Consider the following 18640-nt stretch of genomic DNA (forward strand, 5'->3'; position numbering starts at 1 on the left):
CCTAAAAGCGATGATGATAACTAACACTTTCTCTTGACCTCACTCAATGTTTGTCTTGACCCCATTTCATAGTGATAATGCCTTACCCATCATATCCATGATACAGGGATATTATCATCTTTTCAAAATAAAGGTCATTAAACTTTTACATTGTATAGAATAGGAAGTTCTCAAAAGTACAACATTCCTAACTTTCCCATCGATGTCTCATTTAACAATAAAGAATTTTTTCCTGTCTTTATTTCAATCTTTGTTTAGATATCAATAACAAACCAAATGACAAACATGTAAAACAATTTGCAATTCACTTTTCACCTTTGCTACCTTCAATTTCATCCTGCTATCCACGGGAAGATTCGATTTCTTATCTCATTTTCAAATGGAAATTTAATCAATGTTTAATTTGGAACATCTCTTTATTAACCTTGAAGAGATTAATTAATGAGTAATATTACCTATTTTAGTATTTGAAAGTAAGATTGCTGAATGTCTTAATATGCCTTATTGGACATGTAAATCTTGAAATTTCCCATGATATTGTTTGTGTAGCGGTACTGTAGTAATCACAAAACAATACATTGAAAGCTTTTTACCGTCCTCTGTAAACAATATGACAACTTTGTTAGAGTGACCAATAACAGATTGTAGTAAGAAATTTTTGAATTAAATTTTAAAATATTAATTGAGCATGAGGAAATTATTGTATTTGGATTGAATTGAGGATAATTATAAAATGATTGTCTTTTGGCTTGCGACAATAGACCAATGTTAAACTATCATCAAAGAAGTGTTCATGTGAATTTTCAATTTCTAGACAATTTTGATGGATGTCACCTTATCTCATTCATTTACACCAATGATTGGACAAGTTGCAATCTCATCAACCTGCAAAAAATTATCTGATAAATTGAAACGGAAAAATTATCAACGACACTCAATTTGGATTCAAGCAAAACGTATCTTTCGAAAACGATTGCTATCTAGAATAGTTAAAAATAATGCTCATAACATGGAATTAGCATTGAGTGTAGAATCTACCGAGGATAATCTGGAAACAAAGCCAAATATTGTTGGAAGCTCAGATTCTATGCACCGATTGTTGGCGCCGGTATTAATGCAAGTTTTCCCGTATCTTGATATTTATGATCGTATACGTCTTCGAAGAGTAAGTTAATTCATTAATTTGATTTTAATCCAAATTATTTAAAAAATATATAAGTTCTATTCGCTTTGAAATGAACAAAATTTAGTGATATCGAAACGATAAACGATAATCTTAAGGATCAACAAATCATCCTATCAGTAGATAGCGTTAATTTTAAGTCTAAGAACCTGAACCAGAAGTAATTAGCCAGTTAATTATCCATCTCCAATTAACTTCAAAATCTGATATGATTATATGATGAGCTGAGTAATCATTGCTTTTTCTATCAAAATCGTCTTGTTTATACTGAAGCTTGTCGTATTTATATTTAATTGATTCGGAAGATATAAAAACATTTTTTGAATATAATCACAACTATGATAAATTCAAAAATAATCGGATAATATAGTGAATTCATTCCATTATACGGAATTATTGTCGCATATTTGCAGGTGTGTCGTTTAACGGAAGAAATATTTCATCAAAGTTTGATAAGTTTGCCACCTATTAAATTGCAAGGAGCATCACTAGATAATATCGAAGTTTGGACTGATCATTCTGATCTTATCATACAGCTCTTAGTACCTGAATATAGTTTTACACCGGAGACAGTTACAAATGGTGTAATTATCATAAAAGATTGGCAAGCTGAATTGCTTGTACAACGAATTGGTATGGCTTTTAATAAAGTGGTTGAAGCAAAGAGTAGACAAGCTAAAAGAATGTTGACTTTTATTTTTTTTAAAGTATTCGAAGATAGGAAATGTTTTCTAATTTTTCTCAATCTTGGCCTAGTATATAAGCCTAAAAGTTTTAAGAAAAACATTATATCATTTCTCAAATGAATTTTTAAGGCATCAAAATGTTTGTTACTATTGAGGGTAAAATTGAAGTCGAAATATTTGTAGCAAAACGTGTAGATTATATCGAACATCTCTGGTTGGAGACACCAATTAACGGTGAACTATGTGATGCACTTCTGAAAGAAGTTTCAAGAACAAATTTAGTCGAGAATGCGCGATGGCGAAAATTGAAGATGGATAAGATGACAATTGTTGGTAGTGATGATGATGATTGTGAAGTGGTTTTGTACCTTATTTAAATCTTAAACTTTCTATAATTTTTTTAGCTCTTTAAATCGTTTAATTAAAATTGTTTTCTGTTTCCAGGAACTTGTTTACTTTTTTGACATTTCAGATATCAAAAATTATGAGTCATTTTTCGTCATCACTTCGTGAATTATGTTTTCGTCATATTTGCATGGATTTCGGTTTGTATTGCGAAGAATTTTGGGATGGCGTTAAACAATGTCAACAATTACGACAATTTCAATATCAAACTTGTCATCTGGATAGCTTTTCTCATATGTATCTTCAACATGCTTTAGATGAAAAAAATCTAATGTATGTTGTAGTATTTTGTTATCGATAATTTATCACAATAATGAACGCACAATACCTGACTGCACTGCAAGTTTGCATGATTAGATAATATCTGAAAAGTTGCATGCGTGCATGTTTTTTCAGAACCCTTGAAATCGGTGGTGTTGAATATCTTTCTTCAACAATTCTTTCCAAAATATTAGCTAATGCAACAATTCGACATTTAGCAATCGTTTGTCCTTATATAAAATTTCATTCATATTTACAAAATGGTATCAATAAGGCATTGAAAAGGCTTGAAACACTTCTCATACAGGTATGATATTCATCATCCCATTTTTTTTTATTTTCAACATAAATATTACTGTATGATGATGATGTCATCAATTGTTTAAATTGAGGAAAAGATCGAACTTGAAAATGATATATTTACTTTTGTGATATTTCAAGGATAAGGCAATTATTGTAGTGTACGGCGTCATTTGATCTAGACAGTTTAACGGAGCGTGAATGTGTCATTCAAGTATTACAAGAAATGCCGTATGGTGGAGTGTTACAGATTATACATATTAGCGAGAATAATGTTGCTCAAGCAGCAAGAATTATGAGTTATTGGCTTGAAATAGCACGGTATGAACAGATGAAATTTCTTTTCTCATAGATAAAAAGCGGTAAATTATGCGCAAATGTTGATGACAAAAACATTAGCATAGCTAATATGTAATGAATATTATATATGGTTGACAAATTATAAATAAACAAACATCTTCGATCAACTTATTTTACATTCCTTTTTTTCCTAGCGAAATTTCAACATTTGATGGAATAATAGCATTAATTTTTTGATGGGACAATTTGGATGGCTAAAATTAACTTTTCCTTTCAATCATCCATTTCAATTTCTCTCTTATTTTCAGTGAGACAATGAGTAGTGTGAAATTGAAACTATCCGGAATTTCACAAAATCGAATTGATCAAGCCATAGGTCGATTATTGCGTAAATGCAATAATGTTTTTAAAGTAGCATTTAAAGGTTTGCATTTACATTGTATGATTTTTAAGTAAATAAAAGGATGAAGGAATAAAAGGAAATAAAACATGTTTGGGATGAATGAATGAAAAGGCGACATTCGGAAATATTGACTTCAATCCTAATACAGGATAAAATATATGATCTATAAAAAAAAACAAATTTCAATTTCAAATTCTGAGTTAATTCTAAACTGACCTAGAAAAACTTTCAGGGTCATCATTGATGTTGACAAGGGGCAAAGGTAATGTATGCATTCTCGACAAATATATGTGGTTTGGTGAAGATGACATCGATTAATTAATGAATGAAAATGCAGAAGAACATGTAATGATTGTGTTGTTGTGTAAATGAATTAAACTTTTTTCCTTTTTTTTTTTTGTTTGAATACATAAAATGTAAACAACGACTGCATCATATGCCATCCAAACAGATTTATTTCAACCAAAAAAAACATCAAGAAGCATTTTACACTATCAATAAGATGTGTTAAACTCTTTGTTAATTATACAGTATGCTGTTGTTGTGAATATCCTTTGTAAATATCAACAAATATCACTTCTCATTGTTTTCATTTTAATCATCTCGAATATTGTCTCAACTTGTCACCTCTCTCTCTCTCTCTCTTTCTCTCTCCCCTCGAATACTATCCTAACTCTTTCCGATTCGTTATCACTGTTAGATTCGATGGATTGATGAAGCTGAATTATGTAAAAACATTCATACAATGATAATGATAATTTGCATACATATATATGTTTATATATATAAATGACTAAAAAAAATCGTACTAATTAATTGGTAATATAATTTGTGAGCTATATATGTTCATTATCTATTCATCTTGTAAAATCCATTCTGGATTGTGATAAGCACAAATGAGGGATAATCTATCCTATAAAAGATAATAGAAGAGTTAATGATAAATGATATGCTTTGATAGAGTACTGCTAAGCTAGTGTGCAAAATCGATTCGTTTGTCTAGAGAGACATTTGAAATAGAGCTATCCATCCGTTCACATCAATGAAATCCAAAACTAACGATACCTTCTGGGCTCATTCGTTTCACAAATTTAATATTAGCCAAGTTTGGTCTTCATATTTCTATCGATTCACAATGCTTGTTCCGCATTTTTTTTTTTTTGTTAAATATTCATCAGAAATTAAACTTTTTTTCTTTCCTGATCGATATAGGACAGGAAAAAAAAGATTGTACTGTAAAATTTCCAACTATAACATCCGGTTTTCATAATACATTTACTTCTTTCATTCACATTTAAGGGATATGTTTGATATGTAATTATCAGAGAGTAATTGTTAAATGTTGAAATGAGTCATCATGAATTAGGAATGAAATGGAAATGATCGAATTAATAATATCATCTGGAAACGAACATTATTATTTCTAATGAATGCATCAATAATAACATTATTGTTCATTGGATTAAGTTGCAGTTTAATAATTCGATTCTTGTATGTTTAAATAATTTTATTATTTTAAATTCAAATTTACAACAGCAATAAAAATTATTTGAAACAAAAAGCATTTCAATATGATAGCAATAGTTTGATTTGTTTTAACTAACTTATTAGTTTAGCTTGTTATTGGATATTAACAAACGTGTTTATAATCACACACCTGGTTCATGTCGATTTGTTCGTACTTCTACTGGGACAATTGGTATTAAATTCATATTTCTTATTCAAATTTTGATTTCATATCAAAACTTTTATTATTTGCATTTAATTTTGAGCTATAATAGAAAAAAGACAAAGCAAACTGGAAATTATTAACTCTGATGTTAAATGCTTGTAAATTGATATGAAATGTCGAATAATTCAGGAAATGGTTCGGCTGGAATGGTACTCATTCCGGAATTGAATATTGCTCTGATAACGAGTGGATATGCAAGAAGTCGAGGAGTTAGTAATATCACCGGCGCAGTATTCCTTTATAATTTCATAAATAATAGAAATTATGAAGTCAAAAAGTTGAAAATTAAAGGATTTAATTTGGTATGTTAAAACTTCATTTTTAGTCAGTAATGCATTTTAATTAAGAATTAACTCTCGTTGGAGTTACTAGAGTTTAAGGGAAAGAAGCCAAGGTAAGACTTCGTTAATTGTCCCCAATTAATCGCTTGTTCTACCTCAAACTGTCAATTTCAAACAATGAGAGTAACTGGAAATCCTGCAAGTCAAACGAGGACATATAAGTTTTTGCGAAGACTAATCCAAATCGTGAAATGGATGATAGAACAAGCCTAAGTCTAACATCTTCCAACTATCTTCATCTTACACACTATTTTAATCATTTGGCAATAAATTCTAACTAATTTATTAGAAGGGATTTTGAAAATTTCCTTTTTTTTAAATTGGCATGATTTTTATTTTATTCATTAGAAAACTCTAAAATTAGTTTGATATTGAAATTTGATTTGAAATGCTAACATAAAATTTCGATTCTTTATAGCAATACTTCATTCCATATGGAATTAGCACATATGTGAGTCGAGGCCGAGTAACAGTTTATATCACTAATTCTTATCAGAATACTACTGATACGGTAGAAGTTTTCCAGCTTGATTTGGAACACTTGTTTCTCATTCATCGAAAAACGATCAGTAATGACAAATTTCGGAAGTAAGTCATGTTTCAAAAATGCTGGGTTCCGTAGTTCTGGCTCTTTTAGCTTTTTATCTTTGAGTTTTACTATGCATTGACATTTTCAACATTTCATGAATTACAATCGCTTTTTTTTTTTTTTGGCTCAGTTTCACTTTCTGTAAATATTACTATGAAAAAATTGATATTAGCAATAGATTGTTGCGAAAATGATAGGCAAAAAGACTTATTAGTGTCATTTCTTTTGGCTATATAATCTCATCCAACCTTTTTAGCTTTTTATTTTTGTAAATATTTTGGTTTTAATTTAGCTTAGCAGATATAGCTGTCGTTGGAGCGGATCGATTTATTGTTACTAATTATGCTTATTGTCAGAAACGTTGGATGCAAATCATAGAATTTGCCATGCAATCATCTTTTGGTTCCATTGTTTACTACGACGGTCAACAGGGTAACTACCTCGAAAAGTTTGCTTCTTTTTTTTTCAAATCCTTACAAAGTATTATTTAATTTCAACATCGTTCAAGAATCAAATGACATTTATTTTATTCTTTGTATTAACGTAGGGATGTGACAATTTGACATTTCAAGTAATGAATTCCAGTCAAATTACTTGTTTTATTGATAAAATTATATTTGTTTTATAATACAATCTCATAACACATTTTCATTGAAATATTTTTATCAGATATTTTCCGGCACCGGATGGAATTACTGTAAATAAGCAACAAAATCGATTGTATGTTGCTAGTACGATTAATGAGGTGAGTTAATGGATACGGTAAGATTAGAAGCGGAAATCTTGATATATGAAGAATTATTTATGCATAAAAGAAACTAACCAGGTAACAACGTTATATGATGAAATGCTAAACAGTGAATTGGAAGATGAAAATATACAAACTTTAGCTTTTTTTCTTGATTAATAAATTTTCTTCTCACTAACTGTTTTCTTTTTTAGTTCATACGGATATATCATTTACGGCAAGATATGTCAGTGGTATTTGCAACCGAAATTTCACTTCTTTCCTCACCCAATAAGATATTTATTGAAGCTGATACTGGAAATATTTGGATAGCTCTTCATCCGGTACTATATAAAGCTCATAAACATATGCAAGATCCAACAAATATGGATGAACGATCTCCCTCTCAAATACTTCGCATACGTTTACAGGTTTGATCGTTTCCATTCAAGATACAAAAGCAATAAACTTATTCGTGTACGTCGATGAATATTCTTGCTACAGTAATTAACAATTTCAAAATAATGATCACACATCCTAGATATTCAGGACAATGGTAGAAGTTGGGTGATAACAGAACCATATGCAAATGATGGAGCAACAATATGGGGTTCTTCCGCAGTTCTATTTCACAAAAATTCTTTGCTTATTGGTAGTTTATTTGGCCGTACTTTGCACTGCGATATTGATACTTCTCAGATTATATAGCAGTAAGACCGATGTGAAATTAATTGGAATGACTAATAACAGGGTACAGTCCCGATACAAAATCAAGTGGAAGTCACCAATACAACTGCTAAGAAACGTCTTTCAAATAGGAAATTATCAATAGGCTTAAACCTATTGATGATTCCGAATTTGAAAACTTTAGTGAATCCCGATTTCAAGATGATTAGAAAGCATATTGTGCTAACCGGAAATCCTAATGGCCAAATGGTACCAATTTGCCTTCCATTTTTTCTTTTGTTCTGTTTTAAAATGCACTTTTGGTGCTTTTTGTTTCCTAAAGAACGAGTACGGTATTTTCATTTATCAAGAACAAAACTGTTGCCATAAAGTAGTACTAATTAAAATGAAATTTTAATAAAAAGAAAATGAGACCTGATATCTAATAAGGAGAAAAAGAATACAAAGAGACAAAACATTTGCGATAGTACAATACGAAATACCCGATCGATTCTCAAATTATGCAACAATTTGTATGTCGCTAACTTAAAGCCATATGACCACAAAGTATTGCTGCAAATTTCTTTATCATAAAATAAAGTCCTGAATTGTAACTGATAAGATTCTAAAGATCTTCGTGATTTTCCGTCATATTCAACCTCGATCGAGTAAATCATCTAAAAAATACTTGTGGAATTCCGCTAATACTCATTCAGTTTTGCTTTTTTTCAATATCTCCTACTTTAAACCTTATTATTTGGTTCCTCCATAACTGCAACAATTCCTTATCCGTTCTTTTAGCATTAGATGCCAAAGGCAGGGAAACATGACATTAATTAATAGTCACAATAGTAACACGGAAAATATATGACATTGTTCTGAAATGCAAAGGTAAGATGGAGAGAAGAGGAAGAGAATGCTGCCAACTGTTATGGCATATTCACAAACGACTTTTTTTTCCAAAAAGCAGTGAAGAGGGATTTAAATACTTTAAATTTAGATGCCGAAAGATTTCTCAAAACTTTCAAATACGAAATCTTCATCGATTCAAATATCTGATGCCAATAAATCATTCAGCACAATATCGTAGTTCGATTTTGCAAGTTAATCAGGTGGAGCAAGTGGATGAAAAGCCACCTATACTTGCTTGCCTGCATAGGGTCGGACTTGTTTGCGATGAATGCGATGATTGCGGTGAATTATTACTAGGTAAAGTGAGTGAATTGCTAGCGCTGAATAGTGAATTTTGTGATGCAGTTGTTGCCGACAACGATGTCGCAAGCTTACCGTGTGCCGTAAATGCACTTCGTCGTAAGTTTGATCCGATTAGATTTGGCGCAGTTGCTGCAATCGGCAACTTTTTCTAATAGTGGAAGTCCTCCAACGCTATTGGATGGGCGATCTTAAATGAAACTTGAAATGACTTCATTATAAACTACTAATTACTTTCTATAAGCAACATGAGCACAAGTACCAGTTCGGATCGAAAACAATCGATAATTATTCCACGGGTGATTTAGACCCATTTCGCCCGTTTCGTCACAATTACTTTCTATAAGAAATCTTAATAAAATTTCTAAATAGCTTTCTAAATTGCGAATTCAATCTAAATCGCAACTTACCGTCAACAATCGCAGTTACAGCGACCGCGGTAGCAGCATTCGCAGTACACATCATCAACGGATTTCTCATTAACTGGTGCGAAGGAACCGGTGATAAATTACTGGAAGAAAGACATGGCGGTACCAGGCCTACAGTATCGCTGACTATAATATCTGATTGGTACAGCTGGCTGCTTGAATGGCTCAGTGACAATTGGCTTATTGCTAAGGGGTTGAATTCGGGAGATCCCGGTGGACGAATATGCGTTCGCATATGACGCGTTATCATATCTCGCCGACTCTAAAAAAAGATTGCCATCCTAGGTTAACTATTTTTAACATTTGTTTGACTTCTAAATCAAATAATTTTTGTCGGAATGAATATTTCATTAGGCAATTCATAAAACTATCAAAAAATTCGTTCACTGTAATTGCTACCCGTAAATCAAACATACTTACGGCAGCGTAGCTGCACTGAGGACATTGATACGGCTTTTCTCCGGTATGGGTCCGTTGATGTGTGCTCAAATGGTCACTCCTTGAAAATACCTGACCGCATACTTGGCATCCATAAGGCTTAATGCCAGTGTGCAATCGCATATGTCTAAAAGATATAAAAGATAATGATAATTATAAATGTCTAGGGATCTCTGAAATTCAATCTATGCATAAAATTAACTTTTCTCAATTAGTAATTAAATTTATTAAATTTATGTAATGTTCACGTAATGAGCGTAATGGTATCCTTCTCCTCTTACTCAACAACTCCTTTTGTATGATATTCAGAATGTCATATACCTGGTTAACATGTCGCTTCTACCGAATGATTTATTACACATTGCACATTTATGAGCTTTCGATGAGCCATCCTTACCAGCAATTGAAGCTGAACGATCACGGTGCCGTGAAGCAATATGCTTCGCAAGCCTATCGTGTAGTCCAAATGCCTTAAAATATTTAAAATATATATCGGAAAGTGACTAGAACTGGATTTCTTTTTTCCTTCAGTAACCATACGCAAGATCTGACAGAATAGCCCAATATTTTCCAAATCCATAAATTACTTGCTACGCAGTTAATGCATTGTCACAAGGGTATTGTGAAACTTTGAATGACGATCATGAGAAGGAAAACATACCTGTCCACAGTGTTGACAAACGTAGTTTCCGAAAGTAACGTCTGATTCTGAACGACTTCTTCGCCAAAATGTTCCACTCTGAAATCACTTATTCTAGAGCTAATCATAAAACATTGATTAAAAAAAAGACCAAACAATCAGCGCTTGTACAATGTGTTCAGTATGAATAACCTGTGATATCAACCTGTCACATACGGTTTACTTCCTGTTATCACCAAATATCCTATCATCATGATAATTAGGCGTTTTTCTTCGCAAACTTTTTAATGAAAGAATAGCAAACTCTGATTGGCCCAATGTTGCTCTCCATTTCGGGCGAATTAGTGCTTCGTGTCATTCCACGTGACATATGATCTCGAGGTTGTGTTAACAGACATGCTCTTCCTATCTAAAATAAACAAAAATTATTCAAATTGTCATCCAGACACTATCCATAAGTTACGAATTGAGTATAGATTCCATTTTGCAAATGCAGCACGAAAAAATCATTTATTTATATATTAGATAAGTAAATAATAATAATTATTAGTAAGCAGTAATTATCAGTAAGTGGAATGAAAATTGAAAGTAAAGCTTTAAAACAACTTCAATTGGATGATGAATAATAGAAGAGTTAACTTACACCAATTACAGCAGGGCTATGAATTGATGATAATTTACTTGCATTCTGATACCAATGATTACGCCAAGTGAGAAGTTGGTGTTGCATCCAAACATTGAATTGTTGTTGACTTCCAAACGGCTCATTTGATGGTAACAACGGCTGCAATATCAAAAAAGTTCATGTTTAACTTCTTTAGTGGAATAATTTTATAGCCAACAAGTTAAGATAACGTATCATATCGTTTTCTTTTATCAATTCACTTTTAGGTTTCTGAATCATTTCATATAAGCTACTAAGTCAAATTTTTAAATATTAATGAAATAAAATTCATACAGTGAAAAATATAATTATTACACATAATCAAATATACAATGACGACATATAGATGGACAATGGAAATCCATTAATATCTTCTAGCTTAATCCTCTCTCATTCCATTAGCTTTTATGATGGAAGAATAGAAATGTAATGCTAAGACGGATAGAATTAACCTGCTTTGGTTGAGATTCAGCGGTAGATTTTGATAAGCCATCATCGGTTGTCTCCTCTTTGCTTAGCAACCATGTAGCATTCTTTTCTTCTGACTCTTTTGATTCCTAAATGTTACCAAATGTCTGACATTTAATTCAACTATAACAAAGCAATGATGCCAATTCAATTACTAATATTTTCCATCCCAAAAAATTGATATTTTAGTATTTCCCTTCTAAAAATTCAAGAAATTTGAAGATTTTCGAATAGAAAAAAGATTCGTTAATTCATAATTAATGGAATTAGACCAAAAGCTAAAAACAACAGTAGTGTATACTAAGTTTCTGAATAGTACAACTACAAAAAAAATAGCAGTAATAATGAGAAGGAAGCCTTTTCCTCCACCCTTTATCACCTTCCTTCCTAGCTAATTCTATAGAAAAGCGCACTTTGCTAACCTCTATAGGACTAACAGTTGTCTCTGCGTTAGTTGGACAAAAAGTACTGGTCAAAGAAACATATTGATTTGATTGACGTTTTTGAATCTTTTTATCTTCCTGCTCCTTTTCATACTTCTGCAACAATCGTTTCTTGTACTGGCCTGATGTGGACGATAAACGACGAGATGTTGCTGGGATCTAAAACCTTTCAGACTATTTCTTTTTTTCATGATAATTCCTAAAAATTTTAATATTTCTTAACGCAAAATATTGAAAGGATGTGAATGATTCGATTGGAAAGCTGAATTGCGGGTCACTCTAAAGGTCATTTTCTTATAGCTTATGAATAAGAAAACTTTTAACAATGTAACTGTTACCGATATGGTAGACTGTCCGACGGAAGTATCCATTTCTTCAGTGTTTCCATTCGATGTTACTTCACCATCCGAACGACTCCTTTCCCTAGAAAGAAGCACATTAAGTTATAACATTGATTTCCTGTTTCTTGATAAATACTTCGATGACATGAATTTCACTTCCAGTCGGTTCAATTCTTATGTACGTAACAGTTACGTCTTACTTGATACTTTTTCCTTCCTCTCAATCTTTACGGGAAAGCATTATTTCAGTTATGTGATGTGAGAAGATAGAAGGCAAAATAGACCTAGATTGCAAGTCCAGGTTTGATTCAGGTACCAGCAGATGATTACTAACATCAACACGACCTGAGAGTGAACTGGAACTTCGAATTGTATCAAAGCTAAAAGTTTAGTGTTTATAGAGAAATCAGCTGACAAATGCTGAATACATATATCTGCAGTAAGAGCAGAAGAAGCAGAGATGAAAGGAATATTTTACTTTTTGGAGGTAGTAACCGGAATTGAAATCAAAAACCTTATGAATTAATTACTTGAAGTGCAACGATTGCATTGAGAGTAAAGGTGATAGAGCAGGTGATGCACCTGTACCACACGCAGATAGCGGGGTTCCCGGTGGTTCCGTACAATCACTGAATGGACTGTATGGAGCTGGGGAATAGATGCAGGGTGAAAGAAGATCCTTGGAGCAAACATCCGAATCACCATCACCTTCGAGGCTGAAATTTCATTTTTATTATTACAATGAATTGTTGAGATTCAAAATATTCTATTCAAAAATTTACATAGCTAAACATACCTTTATTCTAAGTATTGATTAACACAATTCAAAGTTCATCTCATTCTCAACTCTAGAAGTGTGCACCGACATTTCCTGCATACATGCATGTGCGAGACACGTGCAATAACACGTACTGAGTACTTATTACATTTAGCATTTCTTATTTTATATTATATTCAGTTTAATGCATATCAAACAATATTGAATATTCACGCAATTTTTGATGAATAAGCGATACAGGTAATAGCTGTACTTGTGAAATTATTTGGCATATTTTGTCTCGAAATAAGTTTTCGTGAAATTATGTCATCAGATGATATACTGTCCATACAAGTATCATTTTATTTGTTGTGGTTGGGTCAAAGGTTATAGCATAGTGAATGAATGAGTGAGTGTGGGTATTTATTTGCAATGTAATCACTTATCTGATCTAATGTTTTATATATCTTCATTGTAATAGGTTAAATAATGCGCAAAAGCTGGAAAGGAAATAAAACAACCTTGACTTTTTGCTATCCCTGAAATTAGTCCAACATGGACTTAAACTGCTTGGTGCTAGACTAATCGAACTTCGAGGACTGGATCCCAAATCGCTTGTGGGATACGAACTAAGTGGTGATAATTTATTCAGGTTCATTGCTGCCAGATAATTCGTCGTCAACTGTACAAAAAGATTTTAATCAATACATTGGTATAGAATTCTCTATTTAATTAGTGTAGCACATTTTGATGGATGACAATGTCTAGATTGCATATCCTTTCCTTTCCTAAGATTCTAGTCATTCCTCCATTCTTTCTTTGATTTAAATGATATGATAAGGATGACTGAATATTCATCTCTTCGCAACTCACCACGCTTATTCGTTCCATGGCATCTGCATCTAATGGACAAGGACGCCGTAAGCGAGAACTTCCTGGACCTGTAGGTGATGATGGTGCACTTGGTCCTTGCTCACAGATTACTGGCGCAAACTGTAATATTCCTTTCATTTAATGTTCTTCAATACAAGCATTATAATTTATTATGAATTACACTGAAATGATTGGTATGTGTTATAGTTTGTAGAATGGAAGAATTAAAATACAATTAAAATGCTATATTATGATAAGGGAATTGTAATGAGATCATACATTTACTTCAATAGAGGTGAATTAGTCATTAATGATTCATTTTTAGAGATGAAAAATGAAATTGGACTAAGGCATAGGGGAAAATTATGTAATATAATGAGATGGTGAAGTTATTCTCTTACGACAAGTGCATAACGATGTGAACTGAACAAGAGGTACGTTGAGAAGGAAAATCCCGTATTAAGCTATTAAAAAGCTACTTTGGATCAAACTAGATATTTCAATTTCTTCGCTGCTTTTAGATATTCCACAAAATGTTATACAAATTATAAGCTGATCAGTCATTCCTGATTATTTTCTAAAATCCATAAACTAAATTATATTCAAGTTCGAGGATTACGAACTTCGACTAAAGGTCAAGAGGTTGATCGTGGAAGATTAATGCAATATGATTTAGGCTGAGATTTATGATTATTTGAACATCGATTAATTTCGAGCACTATTTCACAGAGTGATAAAAGAGAAAATGTGATCGAGGAAAATGAAAGAGGTCATACAAAATGCTTTCTAAAATGCAAGTGCTTTTGCTTTTCTTGTAATTTTTAAATAAAATTATTTTAATTGAATAATATGAATCAATAGGTAATTAGTTCAGATACTTTAACAATATGAATGGAAAGGAAGGAACAGAAAAGAGGACATTATGTCTTTTAGTTTACAATAGTAACCCCTCTTCTCTTCAGTTATTAACATTTCATATTTACGAATGTCTAAGTTAAAATTAAATCATGTGAAAGATCAATAAGATAATCCATATCATTAACTATGAACAGATGAAATTTTCTTGCTGGTTTTTCAGCATGAGATGGATGAATTGATTCTTCCGTACAAAAATATCCTTGAATCTTATGCTGTATATTGTAAATCATTCAAATAATAACAAATGTTCAAATCAGAAATTTTAATAGCAAAAGAAATCTTGATGGTATCAGAAGCTTACTTTTAGCGCTGATCTATTGTCTGCATCACCACTAACTGTTGGCTCACAGATAATCGTCGTCTTATCACCTAAATGAAGTTAACATGACTTGATCAAGTCTTTTATCACAACTTACAGTAAAACATAACATCAAAGAAAGGTGACAATTAATCGACCGGTGTGCATTTTTGTAATTTGCACAAATACAAAATCCAAAATTGAAATTTAAAGTAATTCACAACAATGCGTCAAAATCAAGTTAGTATTTCAAAAGAAAATGAATGAATAGACCTGATGGAAGTGTAATTGTTGGTCCATCAAATGTCAATGATGATCCATCATTAATTGGAGAGTTTGATCTGGGAGATGTTGAAAATGTCGTAGATGGCGGTGAAAAATGTACTATAAGTAACTGTTGAAATAATACTTGCATGGAATGATAACATTTTCGATTTATGGCTCTTTTAAAACTGCTGCTAAACGATTAAATTTTTAAATTGCTACATGTCGTTTTCAAAAGAAACCATTAAAAATCGCGGAATTTTCAACAATTTAAAACTAATATAAATCGTAATGAAGTATGGAAAACTATTTCAGCATGGATAATATCACTGATAATTTGGATTTACTGTTAAGAAGTTATGGAAACTATAAGATGAAAACATAACTATTTCAGAAGACAATAGATAATATCACTTTTCTGGTAATAAATAATACTTCATTTTTATCCTCATACTTCTTTTATTTTATTTTAATTGCAAAATCTTATCGAATTAGAAATTTCGGTATGCATTCACAAAAGGTGATATATATAAGAATGTCCAACTTATTAAATAGTAAATTTGAAAGTTGAAAAAGAAAAGTTACACATGGTAGAATTGACTGAATCACTGTGATCCATATTGTCGCATTTATCCTTATTGATCATTACGATCCTCTGTAAAATGATTAAAATGATATATAAAATTTGGATTAATTTTTGAGAGAGATATTTATAATTAGAAGAATTTAAGATCTTACTTCTATCAAATCATTCATAAACATATTATCTTATCCCTATCTAGATTTTGTTATTGTAAGTGTTTAATTACTTCTATTACCTTTTTCTTTTGTTTTTTTAAAATTTGATCAGCATATTATATGCAAATCAGTAAAGCATAACTCAGATGATTGATCGATTGATCGATCAATGTCTCATGCTTTAGATATTTTGAATGGATTAGTAGTAAACATATTAAAACCAATGAAAATCAGCAACACATATAAGGATGGATTGGATACAAATCAGTCTTTTTCGTTATAAATCATGAATGGTCGGTTCTAATCAAGAAAGAAGTTGAGTAAATCAAATTTTTTAACTTTCTTGGATAATTGAATGAATTGAAGGATTATGTAAATGATGTTTCTTCAAGGGAATATTTCGTCGTATTCGTGAAAATTTCTCAACTGAGATCATCGTCGTCACTCGAATCAGAATGAAAAGAAGGAAATTTCTCCCTCTGTCTCTCTCTCTCTCTCTTCTCTCAAAAATTATTTACAGTTTAGTGTAGCAGAAACAATTTTCTGAAAATAAATCTGCAAATGAAAGAAAATAAAAAAAATTTCACTTTGATTTATCGTGAAGTTTTGGAACAAAAGCATTTCGTACGAGGAATTTCTTTTTTTAAAATTTGAAAAACTTCTTCGAGCAATTTAGCAAACAAAAATTCTCGCAGTGAAAATTTTTTCTTTCTAAAAATATCAGATATTATTCCAGGAGCATTTTATGAATTATTTGTAATTAGGAATATATGAATTTTAACAATTTCATATTCATTTTTGTAAGAAGGCTTTATTATCATTTCTACTATCATTCCTTTTCCTTAAATTATCATTAGAGAAAATATAATCATTGTGTTATTGGGGTATAGAATCAACTAATTACCATAATATTTCCTAACATTTGAAATAATTCTCAATTTTTTGCCTCTTAACATTTCCCGATACTTTCTTAATTTATTTAAAAAAAAATAATATTTTGATAATTTCAAACAAATCCTAACAACTCTTAACTTCTTTTTCTCCCTCCCTCCCTCTTTCTTTCTCTCTCTCCCTCTCTCTACCTATCTAAACTTCCATATTGTTAGATGTCTGTCCATGAAAATGATTAATCTCTTATAAGTTGTTTGTTAATCCATACCAGATAAGAAATAAATTTTATGTGTTGTGTTGTTATTTCTAAAAATCATTTGTCAACATTTCCAATGCATTCAATATGGGCCAATAATGAATGAGCCAAAACAAAAAAAAAAGAGTCATTGAATTGGTAAAAATGTATGGCTTAATTTTCTTAATTCCTTTGCATAAAACTTGCTGGAAGAACTAAAACAAAAAATATATATATATATATATAAATTGGCGAAAATGGGTGGAGTGATTTGGAGAAATGAAAAGAATTGCTGGCTATAATGGTAAGATGATCAATTGCGCCTATGGCTCACTCACTCACTCAAATATTTAACTTTAAAAGCTAAGCTAGATTCTTTGCTGAAAAGTTTGCGTGAGCATTCGATAATAGTGAAAGTTATAAAAATGTATGAGGTAATTTTCCCCTTCATTTTCTTTCAAGTGCATTGAAACTTGCTTTACTTTATGAATTGGAAAGAAAAAAAAGGAGAAGTGAATGAATGAATTGAATGAATTGGATGAATGAATGAATGAATGGATGAATGAATGAATGAATGAAAGAATTGAATGAATTAGATGGATGAGGAAAAGAAGAAAGTGTGATCAAAAAAGAAGGGAAAGGGTTCTTGTTTTGTTTTATTTTTTTCTCGAAATAAGCTGTCGAAAATACTGATTAATGGTGATGGTTAGATAAGATGAGATGTGATAAACTTAAAAAAGTGACACATCCCTTAACACCCTCGCACTGATTGAATTTTATTTCTGTAAAAAGTAACAATGGAAAATTGAATTTTCAAAAATGTTATCTAAACCTAATTTCTTATAATAGTTCTTTTGGCTCTCTTTTAATTTCTCGCCAACCTTGGCTTATTTTCATCTGTCCTACACATTGCTAATGAAAAATTAATATATTTCTTCGAATTGTTAATAACTTGTTAACCTTTTAACGCATTCATTAAAGGAAATAATTTTCGACGAGTATTGTAATTACTGTTATGAACATTTGTACATTATCATCCAAATGGTACGTCTATTTATTTTTTTATGTAACTTGAAAAAGAGATACCTATACTGTATAGTATATGAAATCTACTGACTTATCACAGGCTTATCAGGATGTCAAATAATAATAGCTATTTCAAAGTTAAATCTAACAAATTCATTCTGACAACATTCGAATTCATATTTGAAATAAACGTAATAATACTTTAAATAATAGAAATGGGTACTCGAATTAAATAATATTTTTCATCAAATATTTTTTCCTGATATGATATGCATCTAATACTTAGTGTACAATAATGTTTGTTATGTAATAGATATGATAAATTGTTAAAGATTCGGTGTGTTGTGAATTATCATATCTCATTTTGTTGCAATTATTAAGTGATAAGGGAGACAATGAGATGATTAGTTGTT

At 31.2% G+C, this 18640-nt stretch overlaps 3 protein-coding genes across 3 annotated transcripts in view; 2 read left to right on the plus strand and 1 right to left on the minus strand.

The window, feature by feature from the left end:
- Positions 1-856: 856 nt before the first annotated feature.
- LOAG_02637 (hypothetical protein) lies at positions 857-3856 on the plus strand (the record flags this gene model as incomplete). Its single annotated transcript, XM_003138174.2, has 8 exons — positions 857-1165; positions 1597-1816; positions 1999-2228; positions 2342-2547; positions 2671-2842; positions 2996-3156; positions 3444-3559; positions 3771-3856. The coding sequence occupies 8 exons, from the start codon at positions 857-859 to the stop codon at positions 3854-3856; spliced, it is 1500 nt and encodes a 499-aa protein (XP_003138222.2).
- A 1560-nt stretch (positions 3857-5416) lies between these two features.
- On the plus strand, positions 5417-7783 carry LOAG_02638 (mechanosensory abnormality protein 6; the record flags this gene model as incomplete). Its single annotated transcript, XM_020446073.1, has 5 exons — positions 5417-5572; positions 6030-6199; positions 6493-6648; positions 6870-6945; positions 7143-7783. The coding sequence occupies 5 exons, from the start codon at positions 5417-5419 to the stop codon at positions 7362-7364; spliced, it is 780 nt and encodes a 259-aa protein (XP_020303541.1). The 3' UTR covers positions 7365-7783.
- Positions 7784-8701: 918 nt separating this feature from the next.
- The window catches only part of LOAG_17546 (zinc finger protein), a gene marked incomplete at its 3' end in the record, with an annotated part of 14593 nt that continues 4654 nt past the window's right edge, over positions 8702-18640 (minus strand). Inside the window, exons 2-19 of the mRNA XM_020450206.1 lie at positions 15923-15992; positions 15347-15457; positions 15077-15144; positions 13858-13977; positions 13506-13666; positions 12758-12943; positions 12512-12607; positions 12225-12309; positions 11866-12045; positions 11428-11532; positions 10955-11095; positions 10616-10720; positions 10333-10410; positions 9993-10141; positions 9654-9798; positions 9216-9495; positions 9068-9145; positions 8702-8937 (exon numbers count right to left, since the gene is read on the minus strand). Of these exons, the coding sequence (XP_020306149.1) occupies positions 8702-8937; positions 9068-9145; positions 9216-9495; positions 9654-9798; positions 9993-10141; positions 10333-10410; positions 10616-10720; positions 10955-11095; positions 11428-11532; positions 11866-12045; positions 12225-12309; positions 12512-12607; positions 12758-12943; positions 13506-13666; positions 13858-13977; positions 15077-15144; positions 15347-15457; positions 15923-15983 (2385 nt within the window). The 5' untranslated portion in view covers positions 15984-15992. The remainder of the gene's footprint in view (positions 8938-9067; positions 9146-9215; positions 9496-9653; positions 9799-9992; positions 10142-10332; positions 10411-10615; positions 10721-10954; positions 11096-11427; positions 11533-11865; positions 12046-12224; positions 12310-12511; positions 12608-12757; positions 12944-13505; positions 13667-13857; positions 13978-15076; positions 15145-15346; positions 15458-15922; positions 15993-18640) is intronic.

The sequence above is a fragment of the Loa loa genome (assembly GCF_000183805.2).
Source record: "Loa loa unplaced genomic scaffold supercont3.90, whole genome shotgun sequence".
Lineage (NCBI taxonomy): Eukaryota > Metazoa > Nematoda > Chromadorea > Rhabditida > Onchocercidae > Loa > Loa loa.